Raw genomic sequence first — 16,895 nt, forward strand, 5'->3', positions numbered from 1 at the left:
TCATTTAGTACAGTGTTTGAAGGTTTTCCTCATATATAAGTTTATATAAACAAAATTTAGCAGCCTATTTAAAAATATATTTTATCATTACATCACAGCGGTGTAAATGTTAAGAGTCTCGTCAATTTAGTGATATTCAGAATTGCGATTAAGATTCTCCGTATAGTATCCCAAAAATCTTCTATATGTCCATGTTGCTATGGTTACAAATAGGTCAGAGAAAAATTATTCTAAGTATCTGTCGTTAGTAGCGAAAATACTGTTTGAATAAAAAAATAACCATTTCAAACCAAGATGACGTCGTCGGATACGAAATATAAGCGGGGCCATACATAATAACATAAGTGTCCCAATAGAGTCCACCGATTTCAATTTTTACTGCTTATAATTAATTTTTCACAACTCATTCAACGTATCTTACGAAATAATCCATAGTGATAATACATTCTATGTCGGTTATTCTGCAAGAGAAATCTAGGAAACGTGTGTTGATTTGACAACAAGCTATTAATGACTGCTTACAGCGACTGTTCGTGAATAAATTTATTTTGTTTAAATGAATGACTTCCCTAAATGTATAGGTAGGTGAGAAAACAGTAAGGTACATTGCACCATTTATTTCAGGTTCGATAAATCATTCAATTTGATAGTTGGTGCCAATGGAAAAGGAGGATTCAACGCGGAGCATTCGTGGGCCGATGCTCCCGTTATGGGCCATTTATGGGAGACTGTGATGCATAGTGTAAGTAATGTCTTCTCGTAAAAAATCGTATTGCTTAGCTGAGAAAAACAACTTCAATAGCGATCCTTCAGCTCGATATGGGCACACATCTGTTTTTTATGCTTATGACTAACGGAGCAACCTCAGTTTTCCATATAGAAACCTCGTGTTTTTTGGTTATTCACTGTTATATTACTCTGACAGACACATGGATTTATGCCACTATTTCAGGATCGATGTTTATTAAAGTATGACGATGAGGGAAATACTATGAACTACGTCGTCACAGCAAAGGTGCGCGGTGCTTATCTATAATTTTTATGGTAATAACAACATTCTCGCCATTTCGCAAATTTCAAAGGGTCAAATTGCCAACAAGGTCAAATGCCCAAAGGACGGGCATTTAGCGTGCACATATTTACGTAATTTCCTTTGGAAATGGTGGTATGAATGATCAATAACACCGAACTGCGGAATATTTGTACTAGCTGCAAGATCTCTAAGTTTGATAAATGCCCCTTTGTTAGAATAAAACTAGCTGCAAGTTGATAGATCGACTTTGGATTACGTTTTCTTTGCCTACTGAAGTTACCATTGCAGTTTTACGTTAGACAGAATATTTAAATTTTTCTATTGGCATCTCGCGTTTTTAAACCCGTTCAGAAAACAACAGTCGCCCCTCCGGAGAGATTGCGTTTCCACATCACGTCAGCCTGCGTAAACCAGATGCAGCTAAGTGTCACAAAGGTCTGTTATAAGAATCATCCATACTTTTCGTCAGTTGACATGATTTTGTATCGTATTTGTTGTGAACGAACCTTCACAATATCCTTTCCGAAAATTCACTATGTTCTGTACCATTCGGTAGTGTAGTCTCAGTTAACCTAGTTGTTCGATAGCTATAATTTTTTACGATGTATTCCTTTTTAGGCGAAATCTCTGTTGGAGGACCTAGACCTTTACCTCGTCCGATTTCAGGATTATGGAAAGACATTCATCAAACAACAAAATCTTTCACCAGATGCCTACCTACAGATGGCAATTCAGTTGGCACATTTCCGGGACAAAGGTGACTAGTGAAAAGTTGCTGCCGGTCGGTAATTGCCTTTGGTCGTAACCGACCGGAACATCATTTCAGTGATTTAGTACCCAAAATACAAAATGACTTGTTTTTCAACTAATTGCGATTTGTGGTTCCTTTCAAATTTTTTTTAAGTCTCAAAAGTATTTTTATATTTTTCGTGCAGACGCCTTCAACTTGCTGTCGCACATTATCTACTTTGGCTAACAGCTCTGTATTTCCCTTCGTTGGGTGTTTGGATAGGCAAATTTTGCCTAACATACGAAGCTGCGATGACTCGTCTATTTCGTGAAGGACGAACTGAGACGGTGCGCCCCGTTAATCGATGGTCGTGTGATTTTGTACGGTGTATGAACAATCGAAATGTGTGCAATGAGGAAAAGCGAGCTATTCTCAGGGTAGCCTGCGAGGAGCACGTACGGTACGTGTGGAACTGTTTTATCTCAACAACGACAGTCTCTCACTCTTTTATCGAAAACTCAGGAACAGATCAAAATTTTTCTTCGATACTAATATTTTGTCGAAATCTATTTTTTGCGCCATCTCAATGAAACCGACTCGCTTTTTTGTTGAATTTGTCTCCAGAGCATACCAACGAGCTATGCGGGGCGAGGGAATTGATCGACATTTATTCTGCCTTTACCTCACCTCGAAATATCTCGAACTGGAATCTCCATTCCTTCGAGAGGTCCTTGCTGAGTCCTGGAGACTTTCTACTTCGCAAACGTCGTGCAACCAGTCCGGGTATTGGAACTTTGACTCACAGCCAGAGTTTATCACCGCCGGTTCGTATTTAAATGCTTTTGCATCAGTTATTGCGAGACAAGCTTCTTGTGTGCCTTCTAAAATTACAAGGGTCATATCGTTCTAATTTCTTTATTAGTTTGAGCGTCCCGAACTGTGCATGCATATGCTAGAGAATTAAGTGAGCTCCTGAATATGTACAAAGAACAGATTACAAAAGAAGGGAACAACGATAGATTATTGATCTCAAGGCCTAAAAACATGTTTTCGTGTTCTTCGAATAAACGTTGAAGCTCAGCCCATTTACCTATCTCATTAGCAGCTTACTAGCTACTGTACCATAGTAAATAACATATTTATTTTATATAAATTGTGGGATGTCTAATCTGCCTCAACGATTCCATGGTGCGTAATTCGAATTTTATCCAGCGCCTCGATGCCCTTATTGCATTTTAAAGCATTGTTTTTGATTTTTATGCTTTAATCTTTTCATCGGCGCGTATAGGTGGGGGGTTTGGTCCCGTAGCAAAAGACGGCTACGGGGTAAGTTACATGCTTGTCGGAGGAGGTGATTTCTTCTTCCATGTTAGCAGCCGGAGGTGTTCTCCGGATACGGTAAGTTATCGATGAGTGTTATTCAACTCTGTATATTAGATCCTCATCTTGATAGAGGCACCCCTTATAATAGGGAAGATAAGAAACCTTTTTCAGTCCTAATAGCTTCATGATGACGTGACAGAGATTCCCCTCTTCATCAACATAAAAAATGCTTCTGCTCTTACGTTCAGTACTGCCGCTCAGCGTTAACTCAGACTCACTGGTATATAGTACGCTTCGGTTGTCATATCCGTTTATAACCTGTTTTTAAACTTTGGATTTTTAGAACTCGGTAAGATTTGCCGGTCACATTCTGCAAGCGTTGCGCGATATACGAGATATCTTCAGCAACCATTGACGGCACCTAATGTCTATAGTACACAGTAAAAGAGTCAATGATAGTGATGAACATCAAGTGCGAATTAGACGCAAGAACGAAACGGAGTTACGGAATTGAGCTGCTCACTGATGATGATCCACGTGCAAATTTCTATGAATCTGCTCATGGCTGTTATGTGTGCGTGCAAGGGTAAATCTGTTGTTAAAATTGTGTTACGTAAATGTCTGATGGGCACGTTTAGCACAACGTATGTTGAATAGTAGTACATGGCTTCGCTTCGGGGTTCGTCATACATGCTAAATGGGAGCTCCGAGTTCTGCGCTATCGCATCTGGAACTTCTGTAGCCCTTACGTTTCTTTAAAGCTAAGATTTTATCATAGGTAGCACACAAGCAACACATAAGTCAACAAAAAATCAGACAAAACAGGAAAAGCAGATTTAATACCGTTAATAATAATAATAATATAAATGCTCTGGAATGGTGGAGTGGTAAGTACGAAATTAATTTTTCTGTTACTGATGAGCATTTTTTACGTGACTTGTTTGATATTTATTATCTTTTATGACTGGTATTGTTATTGTGTGACGGCAACGGTTAAGAGTAAAAAGAGCAAGAACGTTGTTTGCCAGAAATGGGCAGGATTATACAGGGTGCCAAATCAATCGTATTTGCTTTGAACGCTACTTTACCCAGGCTAAGAAGCTGCGTATGGAGTATCTAGAATTCCTCACACGAAAACCGAGTAGAAAGAACTCACAGGGTGTTGGTAAAAAAAAGATGGCGCAGAAAATCTAACTGCCAAGGAATTGTACTGAGCCTATTAGGTTTAATTTCAAATAGTACCTACATGCAAACGATTGATCTTTGAAACGCCGACTAGTTCCTAGTGAATTTTCGGGCGATGTTAGTTAAAAATCAGAAAAAAAAAAGAAACATACGAATGATAGGCTAATAGAACGAGAAGAAAGCAAGAAGGAAGCAGAGCTGAGGGTGGTTTAATCCGTTGTTAGAGCCAGCCACCCCAGAACAAATCTTCTTCAACAACCTGCTATGTGAGATGTAAGCTTGACCTTAAAAAAACTCACACGAAATTCTAGCGCGGGCAATCGAGCGACTAACGATACTATGATTAAATGGTAATGTGTTCCTTGAATCTTTGTAGATTGTAAAAATATATTTAACTAACGCTGTATGTCAGATGTAGGTGTTTCGTCAGGCGGCGAAATTAAAGCGAGTGCTAGCGGACGCTAAACTGTACGCTGGTTTCGGTATCGTTAAAAATTTATATTTAGCAATGTATCATTTTTTTTCAAAATATGTATGTAATCATTGTAATTGCAATACTTATGTGTAAATTATCGTATCAAACTGCCCCTCTCGATAGCGGAGCTCTGATCTTCTGTATAGCGTCAACAATGGATTTCGACAACCGTGAATATATTCTAACTAATGCTAACAAATCCACATACAGACCGTATGTTGCCATGGCCTCCGCCTGCTAGTCGGGCGTTATAATAATATATATAAATATACATGCATACGATGAAGTTCCACTAAGTCAATACTATTAATTGGCTAATGAACTATATATTTAGTTCAAAGAGAAAAGGTAAAATGCGATGGGAACGTAACGCAGCGTGAAGCCGATCTCAGCGCAAACGATTGAAAGAAAATAGCTGGAGTATACCACAATCATAATGCCGCATTTTTTCTGTCTGTTTTATTTTACAGATCAAGGTATTGAAGCAATACCAAGTTGCTAAAGTATTTAAGAGTATGGAGGTTTACTAACGAATTCAGCATTCTTTTAAATTTCTAGTGTATTGGAGCCTCGCTTCTTACGTGGGCGCATTAGATACGACGATGCTGCGCCTTATTATGGGCTGTTCGACGCATTTCATCCACGTCAAGTGTTTACGTTATTGTGATAAAAGGCTGAAACGGAAAAGAACTATTCTACGAAGGAGCGTAGCTACTCACTTTGGGTTTTAATTGATTATGTGTGAAAATGACCCAGACAAACTATCGGCAGATAACATTCACAAAGTTAAGAAATAGTTTATATAGCCGCTGTGAACGAAATACTGCATAATGCCAACGTGGACATCGAATCCGGAAAGTATGCTAAATCACGTTATCTAGTGAGGTAGATCTCCTTAATTGGCCAAAGTATTCGATTAGCTCTTGATTAAACAGTCTTATGTACTCCAGCAGGCAAACAGAGTACACGTTAAGGATTTATCCTGATGTTGAGAAAAATTTTATTAAAGAAAAATTGTACTTGTTGTGATTGTACGATGAACATATATTGTATTATTGATATTTGTTATAAATGTCTACGTTGGGAGTTTTGATATAAGTATATAACGATTGATAACCACTGTACTAAATAATCTCGATGAACATAATAGCAATAATGATAACCAAAAAGCGGTGTCAGAAACTAAACTCGTACGTGGCACATCTTCTCAATATTCTTCACCTGGATCATCCGTGTGTGCAATTGTTCATCGGAGAAAATAGCACCCTTAAAAATCCAATCGGTCATTTGAAATTACTGAAATCACTTAATTTGTTTAACTTCAAACTTGCTATTTTAGTTATTATTTGGCCAATCTTCTTGTCGAGATGAAGCTTTGGCCAAGAACCATACCATGCTAAAGGCATTTACTGCCTCATTCCAAGAAGCACCTGGACGATTGATAACAGTAGTTCCTAAGATCCTAAGTTCATTAGCGGCTAAATAAAAAAAAAAAGTATTCAAATGTCAAAATGTTTCATTGAGAATTTCGATCAAGTTGAATGTCTTGCTTTATGTTCTCTGTTTGATATTTCGAATGTCGAGAGGATTTGATGAGACGGTCAAAATGATTTTAAGGATCAATTGTTCCCTAGGTATGTCTGTAAGTGTGTTGTGCCTATGCAGATCTGATCACGTCTACTTGGGACTCGCAGTCAACTCTTTAGTGTCGTAAGGTTTCTAGTTAACGCTTCCCTCACAACGCTATATACGATTTCTGTAAGATTCAGCTGTGACAATAACAATTCACTCATCGCACTGGCAACGCACTCTGCGTTACGGATAGACACCTCGTGGAAGCGGGGAAACCATCAACGCTGAAAGTACGCTAAGAACGATTGTTGGAGTTTTCCGTTAATAGCTTAATTAACCTTTACGCGGGCTCTCAGCCGTGTTTGACATGTTATGCTACTCACAGAAATTTGTCGTCTCTCCGGAACTCTATTCCAAATACTTCTAATACAAACAAAAAATTGAAAACTGGCATATCTGGGTGTAAGACTGAACGATACTTAATCATGGAGCAGACGCACATTTGGAGCGTAACTACAAAAGCCAATGAGAGATAGAAACGTCATAATGTGCCATTCATTTGAAAATAAACAACCACTCAAATCGCTCACATGCGCACCGAATTCTATTTCGACAACGACGGCAACAACAACAATACCGTAATATTATTGTTAATTAAAGAAATAGCTCTTCTTTCATTATTTTTCTATTTTTATTTTTGTAGAGCTTGCGGTCATACTCGTTACGTTCAGCGTAGATTCTTTACCATAAATTTTACAAGATATAAAAAACAAGCGTAAATTGATTTTTTTTCATCTGTCAGATATTTAAATGCTTGTCAACTGTATAGTTGACAACGCGGTATTATGCCTTAGGTTTACTAATAAATCGTTTCGTCTAAAAAGCGTGTCTATTGAGTGTTAGGGAGAGTCTCTATAATGGAAACACTGTTATTGGTGAAGACCACTCCGGCGTTAACGAAGCGAAAAATGCACTTGACAATTCTGAGGGGTTACTAAGTAATTTATACATGAAGTTGGACTAAACATGTCTGTGACCTACAAGTCGGTATGCTTCGTAAACGAAAACAAGGCGTCGAATAGTAGATCTGGTTTAGAGTGAACGTTTTCGATACATACACGTACCAATGGGAGACTCGTGAACAAAATCTTACGATTCTTCAAATAGTCGCTTGATATAGGTTTGGATAGTGCGTGGACAGAGGAGTCTCAGAACCTCCATTTAGCATGGGAGACCTGACTCTTTTTACTTGTGTTTATTTGAATTGCTCTTTTCGGTGATCCGCCGGCCTCAGCAGACAGTGTCAAGCTCGTCTGTTCATCACCTCCAGGTCTCAGATAAGCTTCAGCTCGTTTGTCCTTCTGAAATCAAATAGTCTGCTTATTTCAAGCTTAAACAATGCTTACGAATAACACACAAATCGCGCTGGTATTTTTACACACACGCGACTCTGTGCAGGCGATACAACTGCAATGCAATATACGCTTCTTTAGTCTAATTTCTATATTATGAGGTTACGAAAGACCAGGATAAGTTTTTAATGTAAAGCTAAGGTAAGCTAGTACAATGCTATCGACCGAACAAAAAATTGTATATACATTCTATGGCGACTCCTCTGACAAGCCCTAACAGTATCTGAACCAAAAAAAAAACATTTTGATCTGTAGGAAAATCATAACGCCTATTCAGACTATTACATGACTCTATGAAAATGTATCTTGGTACCCTCCACTTTGTTACTTCCTATTCTTAAATGAATTACAGAAAAAAAAAGGCCCTTATGAACAGTTTATTTGTTAATCCTTTAACATATTGGGGTATTTCTTCCTCATCAACCCAGGACCTACAGTTAAAATTTCACGACCACTAAGTGGACAAATGGTTTTTCTCAGCAATTTTATTCGAAGTTTCTACTTTGTGCTACTTGGGAAAATTTCAAAAAAAGTGACGATCGATTCTATTAAAAAATCTTATATTTTTTCAGCTTCGAAAATAGATATTTATCACAAAATCATAATTTTTCCAATTTGCATTATCGCTAAGCAAATATTTAATTTATTAAAGACACCTTTCTCTATGACCGCTGTTAGAACCTTCATACTCAGATAGGTTCAATTCAAAATTACAAACCTTTAGTGCTGCAGATGGATCGCTATCTGTAGGAATTGTCTGCGTAGACGTTAATAATTCATCGACTTTATCTACGCTCCAACTGTACTCATCATTCCCTGTGCCATCTCCATCCTCTTGTCTAGTGTTCGCGGCTGACAATGTCCCACTTATAATGTAAGCGCCATGTTTATTCACCTTCGAAGCTGTGATTTCATGTTCTCCCTCAGATTGAGGTTCCTCGGATAGCTCTACTGTCCCTACTTCGTCCGTTTTCTCCTTCTCCTGAAAGGACGATGACTTGATCTTTGTGAATCATCATGCATCAGATTTATAATTATTATTGTCAACAAGAAAGGCGCCAGACACCGAAACAAATAACCAACCTAAAGTAACACAAAAAAAATACTGATGCACCCTCGCAGACAAAACGCATCCACCGGGTTATTCGGCGGCGGCTTCACTTATGATCAACGTCAAAATGCAAAAGTAAAAAAAACTATCTAAAACGCTACAAATCAGAGTAGTTTCTTACTTCTTATTTTTTGTATACCATTAATTGCACGATGTAGGGGTTCAACGGCAGTGACGCTGAAATTTATATCTACTTACAGGAAACCGTGTCATAGATCTAACCTTGCCCGACCATGGAGCCTGCGCGTTATGAGGCTTATTTTTGTCTGAATAGCTACGCAAAACCTTAAATTGTTAATAGCAATGTTTTCTTTGTTAAGAGATAGTGACTCTGTCTTCGCATAATTTCACATTGACGCATACAAAAGCAGCCTTTTCACTTGGTTCATCAATAGTCGAAAAATCAAGGTCTAGTTTTTGTGTGTAAAGAAACTATCAACATATCCCCCCAACTTCGATGAACTTTTTTAGAAATTTGTGTACTTATTTATCTTAAACTAATGCGTGAATAGGAATATTAATCCTTTTTTGATGATAAAAGCACAGCAATGTGATTTGGGCGCATTGGTACACTATGTTTCGTGAGTATATTTTTCTAGCGTTTACTACCTGCAGGCTGGTTGTAGAGCGCAAGCTATCGGTGAGTTTGTCAACAATACTGCCCCTTTGGTCACAACGATCTGTCGTCGAGGGCACGTTTCCATGAATTACCTCACCTATGCGAGACTGCGCTCCGGAACGAAAATCAACACGCCTTGAAAAGACCTTAACCTGCTGATAGTGATATAAGAATTGCGCACATTGACCAATAAAGTGAACTCAAGATCCACCAGGTGCTTACTGCATTTAGTTGCTACATTGTTTAGAATTAGCCAACCCTCGTTGCAACCATATAGATATACTAGATTACCAATGAAAAAACTGCAGAATGTATTGATTACGTCAGTACGTGCCAGACGCTAGTATCTATAATTCACAAAGAGCAAGACCGATTTAAGCCTAAAATGACCGCGTGCTGTGCCGGCCAGTATGAAATAAAGGTGGAAAAATTTGAAGGCTTACTTGACCCCCTCCGGGTTTGTGACATAGGTTGCTGAGCGAACCGATTCTTGATGGAACCTTCCGTTTGTATGGAAGTTTGTGTTTAGGGATCTAAAAATAGGAATTCATACCAATTATAATTATTGTCAAACTTAAAGCGATTCAGCTCGGTTAGACACTGTTCCCTGCAGGAAGCACACGGATGGATAGAATAAATACCATTGTAAATGGAGGCCACTAAATATATAAACAGTAATAAACAAAGGAAAAATACTATTAAAGGTTAGTCAGGTCCAATAATTATTAGATATCGCTCATAATCTAGCTTGATAGCCACATATGGACCTAAACCTTAATCGTATGGATGACCCCCTATCCTGGTTTAAAGCGTCCTCTGGATGGCCTTTACTTTCAACATGTTTTTAAATATGTTTGCAGAGCACAAGCTTTCCTGTGTATTCATAGAGCGACATATTGTCAAATTATTTCTTTTTGCTCAATATTGTTCCTCCTATGGTATCGTCAACTTTCCGTATATGCGTGATCTAATGGCAAGATCTCTGCCCTTTAAACACTTACCCTAAAACTACCTTGGTGCGATCTGTAGCCGATATTCTCAAATGTGTCGACTTTTGCTTGAACATGCCTGACGCTCAATCTGTGACTCGTTGGAGGGGGTTCTGTTTTGGTGAAGGATTATAAGCATCGATTAGACAGAATGTGGATGAGGTAATTTCAATGAAATTCGACGTCAACCAACATGGGGCACACGGTTTTCATCTAGGAAGTATATCTTCATATATTTCGTTCGCTATCTACACTTGAGCATCGATGAGAAGATGGCATCGGCCATCAGAAAAGTATTAGAGAGCTTTCGTATGTTAAACTTAAAGTCAACTTAAATCGTTTTCAAGAAAGTTTAGATGTTAAAAATATTAGCAATATTCTGGGCGGAAATCCAGTTAAATAGCTTTAGAAGCTCGAACAAATCTAGAGCAGAAGTTTCCACTCGTATTCTTTTATTGACCTTTTAAACCATCACTGATTACTATAAAAGCTGATCACGTCATTTTGTATATCTTAGAATTAAACACGGAATGTTAAAACTGAAGTTATGGTAATGAAGTAACAAACAAACAATTTGATATGCCCTGAAATATACTAAAATCATGTTCTGTTACCTGTGCTTGGTATAAACTAAGCTTCCAGTTTCACTTCAGCTTGCAGTCGACATCAACGTTCCTTCTATAAAACTCAAGTTTTTTGACTCCACTTATATGAAGATTACTTATTCTAGCGCGCTCAGCATTGTAGCGTACTCTATCTACAGGATTAACGCAGTGTTCATATATAGCTCGACGCAAGCTCTGCAATCGGCAAACGTACCTTTTGGGGGCTCCTCTGCTGGGGCGAGTAATTTTTTCCTGGAAAACCACCCTAACATGCTTATCAACATCGCTCACACTATTGATCGATATAGAGACAGTAGTTTGCATGGATCGGTCCGTCTCTCTGAGAGACCGCCGGGCATTTAACACTCACCCGATTTCCATCTTTCCATGCACGAGCTCAGGCATACAATGGTCGTTATGTTTATGTGGTGGTTGCAAGCCAGCCTTCCCGAGATGTGTGTGGTTCTAAGCGTTGGGCACTCGTGTTTCTTTTGATTATGACAATGCCAAACGAATGTTTCTACTTCTGTTGTCCATCCAAGGATCGGCTATTATTGTGTTGTGTTCGGAGGAAATGAAGAGTAAAAAGGACTCACGATTAGGGCGTGCCAGCGTGCACCTAAAATCGCACCTCACGAAACGATCAGGTTGCCTTTTCAGCTGAATCATTCTACTTCGTTCACTAAGCCGCTCCGTTGACCCGCTTTTAAGGAGTGGTGATTATGTTTTACCTGCAGTACACTGCCGAATCATTAGTTTCTTCACAGGCTACAACACTTCTTGCGATGTTGTCGACCTCGGTCGACATCAAACTTAAATACTGTGCCTGCCAGATGAAAAATCATCTATAGCGCCACTATGGGTGTAAATAGTGAGTTTGAGTCATCATAGACCACAAGGTCGAATACAATAGGCCAATAACTAAGCAGAACGATTCAGCACTAAGTGCTATTGCAGCTGCCGTTGTGAATCCGATATGGGTTCGGTTTATACAGATGTTGTGTTCGGCGCATGTGTTAATGGGTTTGCGCACAGGGTTGCTAAAAGTATCAAATTCATTTTTTCGACGATGGTTCAGTTAATCAATCAAATATGTCGTTACTAGTTTAAGGAACGCTGTTTACAGGAACCTTTTCGGCAGAGCTACCCCGTCGATATCCTAGTGATCAGTTAGGTTGGAGCAGGAAAACTTTCATTCGTGTTTGTGTTTCTACAGTCCTCAACGAATAATATTTTTTAATATCATAGTTCAGTGGATGAAAATTCGTGGCACCTTATACCTAATTTTCACGCTGTGCAGCACTGCGAACTCTATCTCGATTCTACTTGTCTATACAGATTTGCATAAAAATGAACAATAGAAATATACATCTAAATAGAATTGACCTTTGACATTATTAGGGTTTACGATTGACCGTAAACAAAGATCCGCCACAGAAGCATCCGTTGTCGACAAGCTTTGCTGAGGCGATTGGCAGCGAATGTTTCTTGCGGAATACATTTCAACACAAATTGATCTTATGAATATTAACTGTGGGGTACTTGTAACTACATTGTCATTTACCTAGTTAACCGTGACGAATATTGCAATTATTTTATTGACTTGTTCGAGACTAGAGACGTACAACGATTCTTTAGATCATCCTGTTTATTTAAAAATGTGCTTTCAGGTAAGATTTTGACTCCTTTTAATTAGCTCATTGTATACTTTTAAAAAAATACGGTGAAACCTGAGTATTCATATATATATTCATAATTTCCTATTTTTCAGCAATGAGTAGCATAGAACTGTTATTACGCCGAGATAATTGAATTGTTTTTAGTACGCTGCTACGGTGTGCAACAGCTTAAATTGTACTTGTCGAAAGGAGAATTATCTAACCCTTGAGGAGCAGTAAATTACTATTAATATTTATTTACACTTTTGTTGGGTACATACGCAAATGGCATAACGAAAAATAAGTTATAAAGGATATGTTATTCTAAGACGACAAATAATGAAATCACTCTAGAAATAAATGTTTGGAGGTTCAGATTCAGCATTATCGTCAAACATTTTTTTCAGAGACTGCGTACTTGAAATACTTGAAAGGTGACACTATTGTACATACTGTTCAATGTTATTATTATTATTATTACACTGTTTCACCCCTACAAGAACAAAATATATTTATGCATTATCACATAGCCATAATCAATTCGACCCTGTTTAGTAAATGCTTCATAAATATCACATAATGGAACCGAAACATTTAGGTATAGCTTATAGAGATTAAACTACCTGACCCCCCTAGGAGATTAAAGATGGCTGGCTAGATTTGTACGAGGCCACTCCAATAGCGGCCTTGGGGGTAATTCTACTGGTCACAGGGTAATACTATGCACTCCGATCAGCTGCAAGTTATGGGGTCGTTACTAGCACCTAGCTCTGATATGGGGCGAAAGCGCGTCCCGTAAAAAGAAACCCTTTGTACCAGGGCAATGGGCCGCGGCCGGCAGTACCGATAAGTATATTAGAACAGACGGTTAACCGAACTCCATAGGTAATATGATGGCGTCAACACGTGGCCCAAAGAGCCGACCCAGTAGAGTAGCGTTGGCTTCGTTTGCGTTAGCTACGACTATCTGCTAGCACATTTTGTGAAAATTACGGAGAGGTGCTCGATTAATATTGAAAAAAAATAAACACGAAACGTTGTGCGAACCAAAAATCTTGAATTTGTTAACTGGATCAATTCGATTTTTGTTTACGCACTGTACATTGCAAAAATGCTAACAGACATGTCCAAAAAAATCATTTTCTATAAAAAAAAAACTGGTGCCCATGGAAACCAATATGATAAACATAAGAAATGAGTATTACTGGTAAAGTCGTGCGGGTTCCTTTTTGGAATGTACTTAGTTGGACAATTTACTTGAAGGCATTTGAGTGTGTTTTGACCATTTTTTTTAGCTATGTTAAAAAAGGGCAAAAAGTGAATTATGGTATTTGCAACGCTATCGCATAAACTCGAGTCGACATCGCCGCTATATTAAATTGGTATACAATACGAGGCCCGGCTAGCTCAGTCGGTAGAGCATGAGACTCTTAATCTCAGGGTCGTGGGTTCGAGCCCCACGTTGGGCGATTTTTTAAAATTTTTATATCTGTTTGTTTAGAAATTTATATTCAATATGCCTTATATGTTTAAAAATAGATTTCAAGCTTTCATTGTGCTATGGCATGGACGGTTTGAGAAAGAGTGCCAATAAAATAATTTTCTTTTAAGGAAATGTATTTTTAGACCGCATGTATTTTTACCGAATACAACAAGACTCTATTTTTAAAGAATAATAATATATATTCAATTATTATGATAGCTTAAAATAATTATGGTATGTTGCACATAACTTGAAGAGAGGATACATTTAGTGGAAAATGGATATAGCTGAGGCGAATTCGTACTTCAGTGTAATTTTTCGTGCACGTAACTTATCAGCAATAGTTCATGAAATTAAAAGTAAGGTTCCACCGAGATTTGAACTCGGATCGCTGGATTCAGAGTCCAGAGTGCTAACCATTACACCATGGAACCAATTTCCGACACCGGGAATCGAACCCGGGCCTCGCGGGTGAGAGCCGCGTATCCTAGCCACTAGACCATGCCGGACACGACAACCAGTGCTTCCGGGCGAGGCTTGTAGGTACCACCTGCTAACGTTCCGTTGTTGTCACTTAAGTCGGTTGCAGTATAACGAACTGGGTGCTCAACTGCTATTATATACGCGCATTTAACCGAATAAAAAGACCAAGGGTAAATATCCATGATATGAAAGATACCGTATTCAAGTTTCTCTATATCTTGGTTGGATCCCTCTGCTCGTCGAATGACCTGAATAGAAGTTCGGTTGGGGTTTATATACAATGGTTACCACGTAGTAAGTCCGGAGCGAAGAATTGACCAGAAGTTCTTTCTGTTAAATATATATTATTGTATTTATTTTAAAGTACTTTATATTATTTTATATACATCTTTTTCCTTAAACACTATATTTTTTTCTTCTTAAGAAAAATATCTTAATAAATATTCTGAGAAATTTCCCAAAAATTATCTATGCTCGGAATCTTCTCTACGGTACAATTTCGTGCATTCGAATCACCCTCATATTTATTTCCGTAATGGGTATTGGGTAAAATCTTTATTTCTCCAAGAGAAAAGCCAGCAAAAGCTTTAATGCTTTGTTTATGGAGGTACTAAGTGTTGTGTTTGCGGATAGTGCCTGTCTGATCAGATTTAATGCGATACTAGCACATTTTTCCCTTGAGATGGAAGCAGAAATGCTTTCACGCAATACTACAGAAGGCAAGAACTTTTCAATTTGATTGGAACTTCTGATGCTAGGGATACAAGATGTTAGTCTATCCCATCATGCAATAAACCTCTAATTATGCATTTGCGCACTAGATTACTAGAGGGAACAGCACTTAAATCGGGACGGACACACTTTGACGGGCTCTTTATCATAACAAGCATGCGGTCACTCGCCATTTTTGCTACTATAAAAAAATATATATTTTTTTTAAGAAAGCAAAAAGGCAAACTTTTCGAGGTAGAAAACAATGTCTCATCATAAAACCCTCGAGAGATCAAGAACGTCTCCTTCGTCCAAAATCGGTGACCTACGCTGTTGTCAGTGCTTATGCTGTTTTTGAAAAATCTGAAGAAGGTTTTCGTAAAGCAAACTGAAAGATACTCTGAATAGCTTTTAAATTTAAAAGGCGCGAAATCCATCAAAGTTACTTAAAAATCCATTTTTGATATGCTTGCATACTCGCTTCAAAACTTAACGGCCATTTTCAAACGGAAAATATCAATTGCCGATTCAGCTCTAACAGGTAGTCCTTTCAAAACTGTTTGTGCCTTATCGCACCGTCTTAAGCCTTCGCATTGGTAGACCTTTAGCCAGGTGTTAGCTCTAAATGTAAATATGTTGGAGTTTCTCGTACGTAACATTTGAACCACCATATTTGAAGTTTATATCTACTAATATTGCTTTGTATTACGGCTATGTACGGGTTTTACGTACAGTTAATGTACGGTTAATTTGACAAAAAAAATACTTGCGAAATAAAGAAGGAATATTTGCAAATGGCTAGTTAGTGGTTTAGGAACCTAACTGAAGCTGTAATCGCCATAGATGGTGCTATACCGAATAAACACAACAGTGAGGAATGACATTTCCAACACATGCAGACAATTTCGCTGAAAGACTTGTTTTTTTGGTTAAAAAAAAATAGTCTTAGAAGCAAAGCACAAAGGCTTTCAATATAGATGCCGTACATAATCATGTGCGTAGGATTATACGAAGCTCGCAACTCTTTTATCCGAGTATTCGTATATAAGTGATATTACTTCAAAATAATAGAACTTACAGCTTCGTATCAAACGTTATCGTCCCAATGCTCTTTATGAATTCAATAGGCATTGTCGTAAAACGGAGTAAGGATAGTTTAATATCATCGACTAGTTGCAAGGTGACGTTTAATTTGTCTACTGCCGATGGCATATTTGGAAGGCTTTAATCGATCCTAGAAATGGTGACACGACTCGTAGAGACGAAAATAACTTTTATATACAATGGTTACCACGTAGTAAGTCCGGGGCGAAGAATTGGCCAGAAGTTTTTTCTGTTAAGTATATATTATTGTGTTTATTTTAGAGTACTTTATATTATTTTATATTTAATTCAATCAAAAAGAAAATAAAGGATGATGTAATCTAATTGAGCCTTCGTATAATTGCGTTATCCGCTTCTAACGCGTACAGCTATCTAGACGTTGTATGTGTAACTGATTTCAGC

The 16,895-nt window shown here is 38.1% G+C and overlaps 2 protein-coding genes and 3 non-coding genes across 11 annotated transcripts in view; 2 read left to right on the plus strand and 3 right to left on the minus strand.

Annotated features, from left to right (window-relative positions):
* The window catches only part of LOC111260683 (carnitine O-palmitoyltransferase 1, muscle isoform), a 23,363-nt gene extending 16,452 nt beyond the window's left edge, over positions 1-6,911 (plus strand). For 3 of the 5 annotated variants that reach the window (XM_086968424.1, XM_086968425.1, XM_086968423.1), the window contains exons 14-21: positions 625-742; positions 953-1,015; positions 1,385-1,468; positions 1,652-1,790; positions 2,046-2,223; positions 2,388-2,587; positions 3,052-3,161; positions 3,430-6,911. In XM_086968424.1, the coding sequence (XP_086824550.1) occupies positions 625-742; positions 953-1,015; positions 1,385-1,468; positions 1,652-1,790; positions 2,046-2,223; positions 2,388-2,587; positions 3,052-3,161; positions 3,430-3,501 (964 nt within the window). In that variant the 3' untranslated portion in view covers positions 3,502-6,911. The remainder of the gene's footprint in view (positions 1-624; positions 743-952; positions 1,016-1,384; positions 1,469-1,651; positions 1,791-2,045; positions 2,224-2,387; positions 2,588-3,051; positions 3,162-3,429) is intronic. The other 2 variants (XR_002680481.2, XR_002680478.2) reach the window with 2 other exon arrangements.
* Positions 6,912-7,495: 584 nt separating this feature from the next.
* On the minus strand, positions 7,496-11,481 carry LOC111260687 (uncharacterized). 3 transcript variants are annotated; one of them, XM_022833633.2, is made up of 6 exons: positions 11,269-11,481; positions 10,462-10,562; positions 9,904-9,993; positions 9,451-9,615; positions 8,449-8,712; positions 7,496-7,676 (listed from the first exon to the last, which is right to left on the minus strand). In XM_022833633.2, exons 1-6 carry the CDS (start codon positions 11,336-11,338, stop codon positions 7,527-7,529), a joined length of 840 nt encoding a protein of 279 aa, XP_022689368.1. In that variant the 5' UTR covers positions 11,339-11,481; the 3' UTR covers positions 7,496-7,526. The 3 variants fall into 3 exon arrangements, with proteins under 3 accessions (XP_022689368.1, XP_022689367.1, XP_022689366.1); XM_022833632.2 differs by having other exon boundaries at positions 7,496-7,679; positions 9,451-9,612; positions 11,269-11,479; XM_022833631.2 differs by having other exon boundaries at positions 7,496-7,679; positions 11,269-11,479.
* A 2,627-nt stretch (positions 11,482-14,108) lies between these two features.
* Positions 14,109-14,181, plus strand: TRNAK-CUU (transfer RNA lysine (anticodon CUU)). The gene has a single exon. It is a non-coding gene; the product is annotated as a tRNA-Lys (tRNA).
* A 376-nt stretch (positions 14,182-14,557) lies between these two features.
* Positions 14,558-14,629, minus strand: TRNAQ-CUG (transfer RNA glutamine (anticodon CUG)). The gene has a single exon. It is a non-coding gene; the product is annotated as a tRNA-Gln (tRNA).
* Positions 14,630-14,632: 3 nt separating this feature from the next.
* Positions 14,633-14,704, minus strand: TRNAE-CUC (transfer RNA glutamic acid (anticodon CUC)). The gene has a single exon. It is a non-coding gene; the product is annotated as a tRNA-Glu (tRNA).
* Between the last annotated feature and the right edge of the window lie 2,191 nt (positions 14,705-16,895).

This window comes from Varroa jacobsoni, unplaced genomic scaffold (genome assembly GCF_002532875.2).
Source record: "Varroa jacobsoni isolate VJ856 unplaced genomic scaffold, vjacob_1.0 scaffold_466, whole genome shotgun sequence".
Taxonomy (NCBI): domain Eukaryota; kingdom Metazoa; phylum Arthropoda; class Arachnida; order Mesostigmata; family Varroidae; genus Varroa; species Varroa jacobsoni.

What these genes read in the sequence shown, in the direction of transcription:
- LOC111260687 (XM_022833631.2), bottom strand. Translation starts at nt 11,338, where the DNA reads ATGTTGATAAGCATGTTAGGGTGGTTTTCCAGGAAAAAATTACTCGCC. An exon ending in AGCAGAGGAGCCCCCAAAAG is followed by an intron (nt 10,563 to 11,268) that starts GTACGTTTGCCG and finishes TCACCAAAACAG; the next exon opens with AACCCCCTCCAACGAGTCAC. An exon ending in ATCCATCTGCAGCACTAAAG is followed by an intron (nt 7,680 to 8,448) that starts GTTTGTAATTTT and finishes ATTTGATTTCAG; the next exon opens with AAGGACAAACGAGCTGAAGC.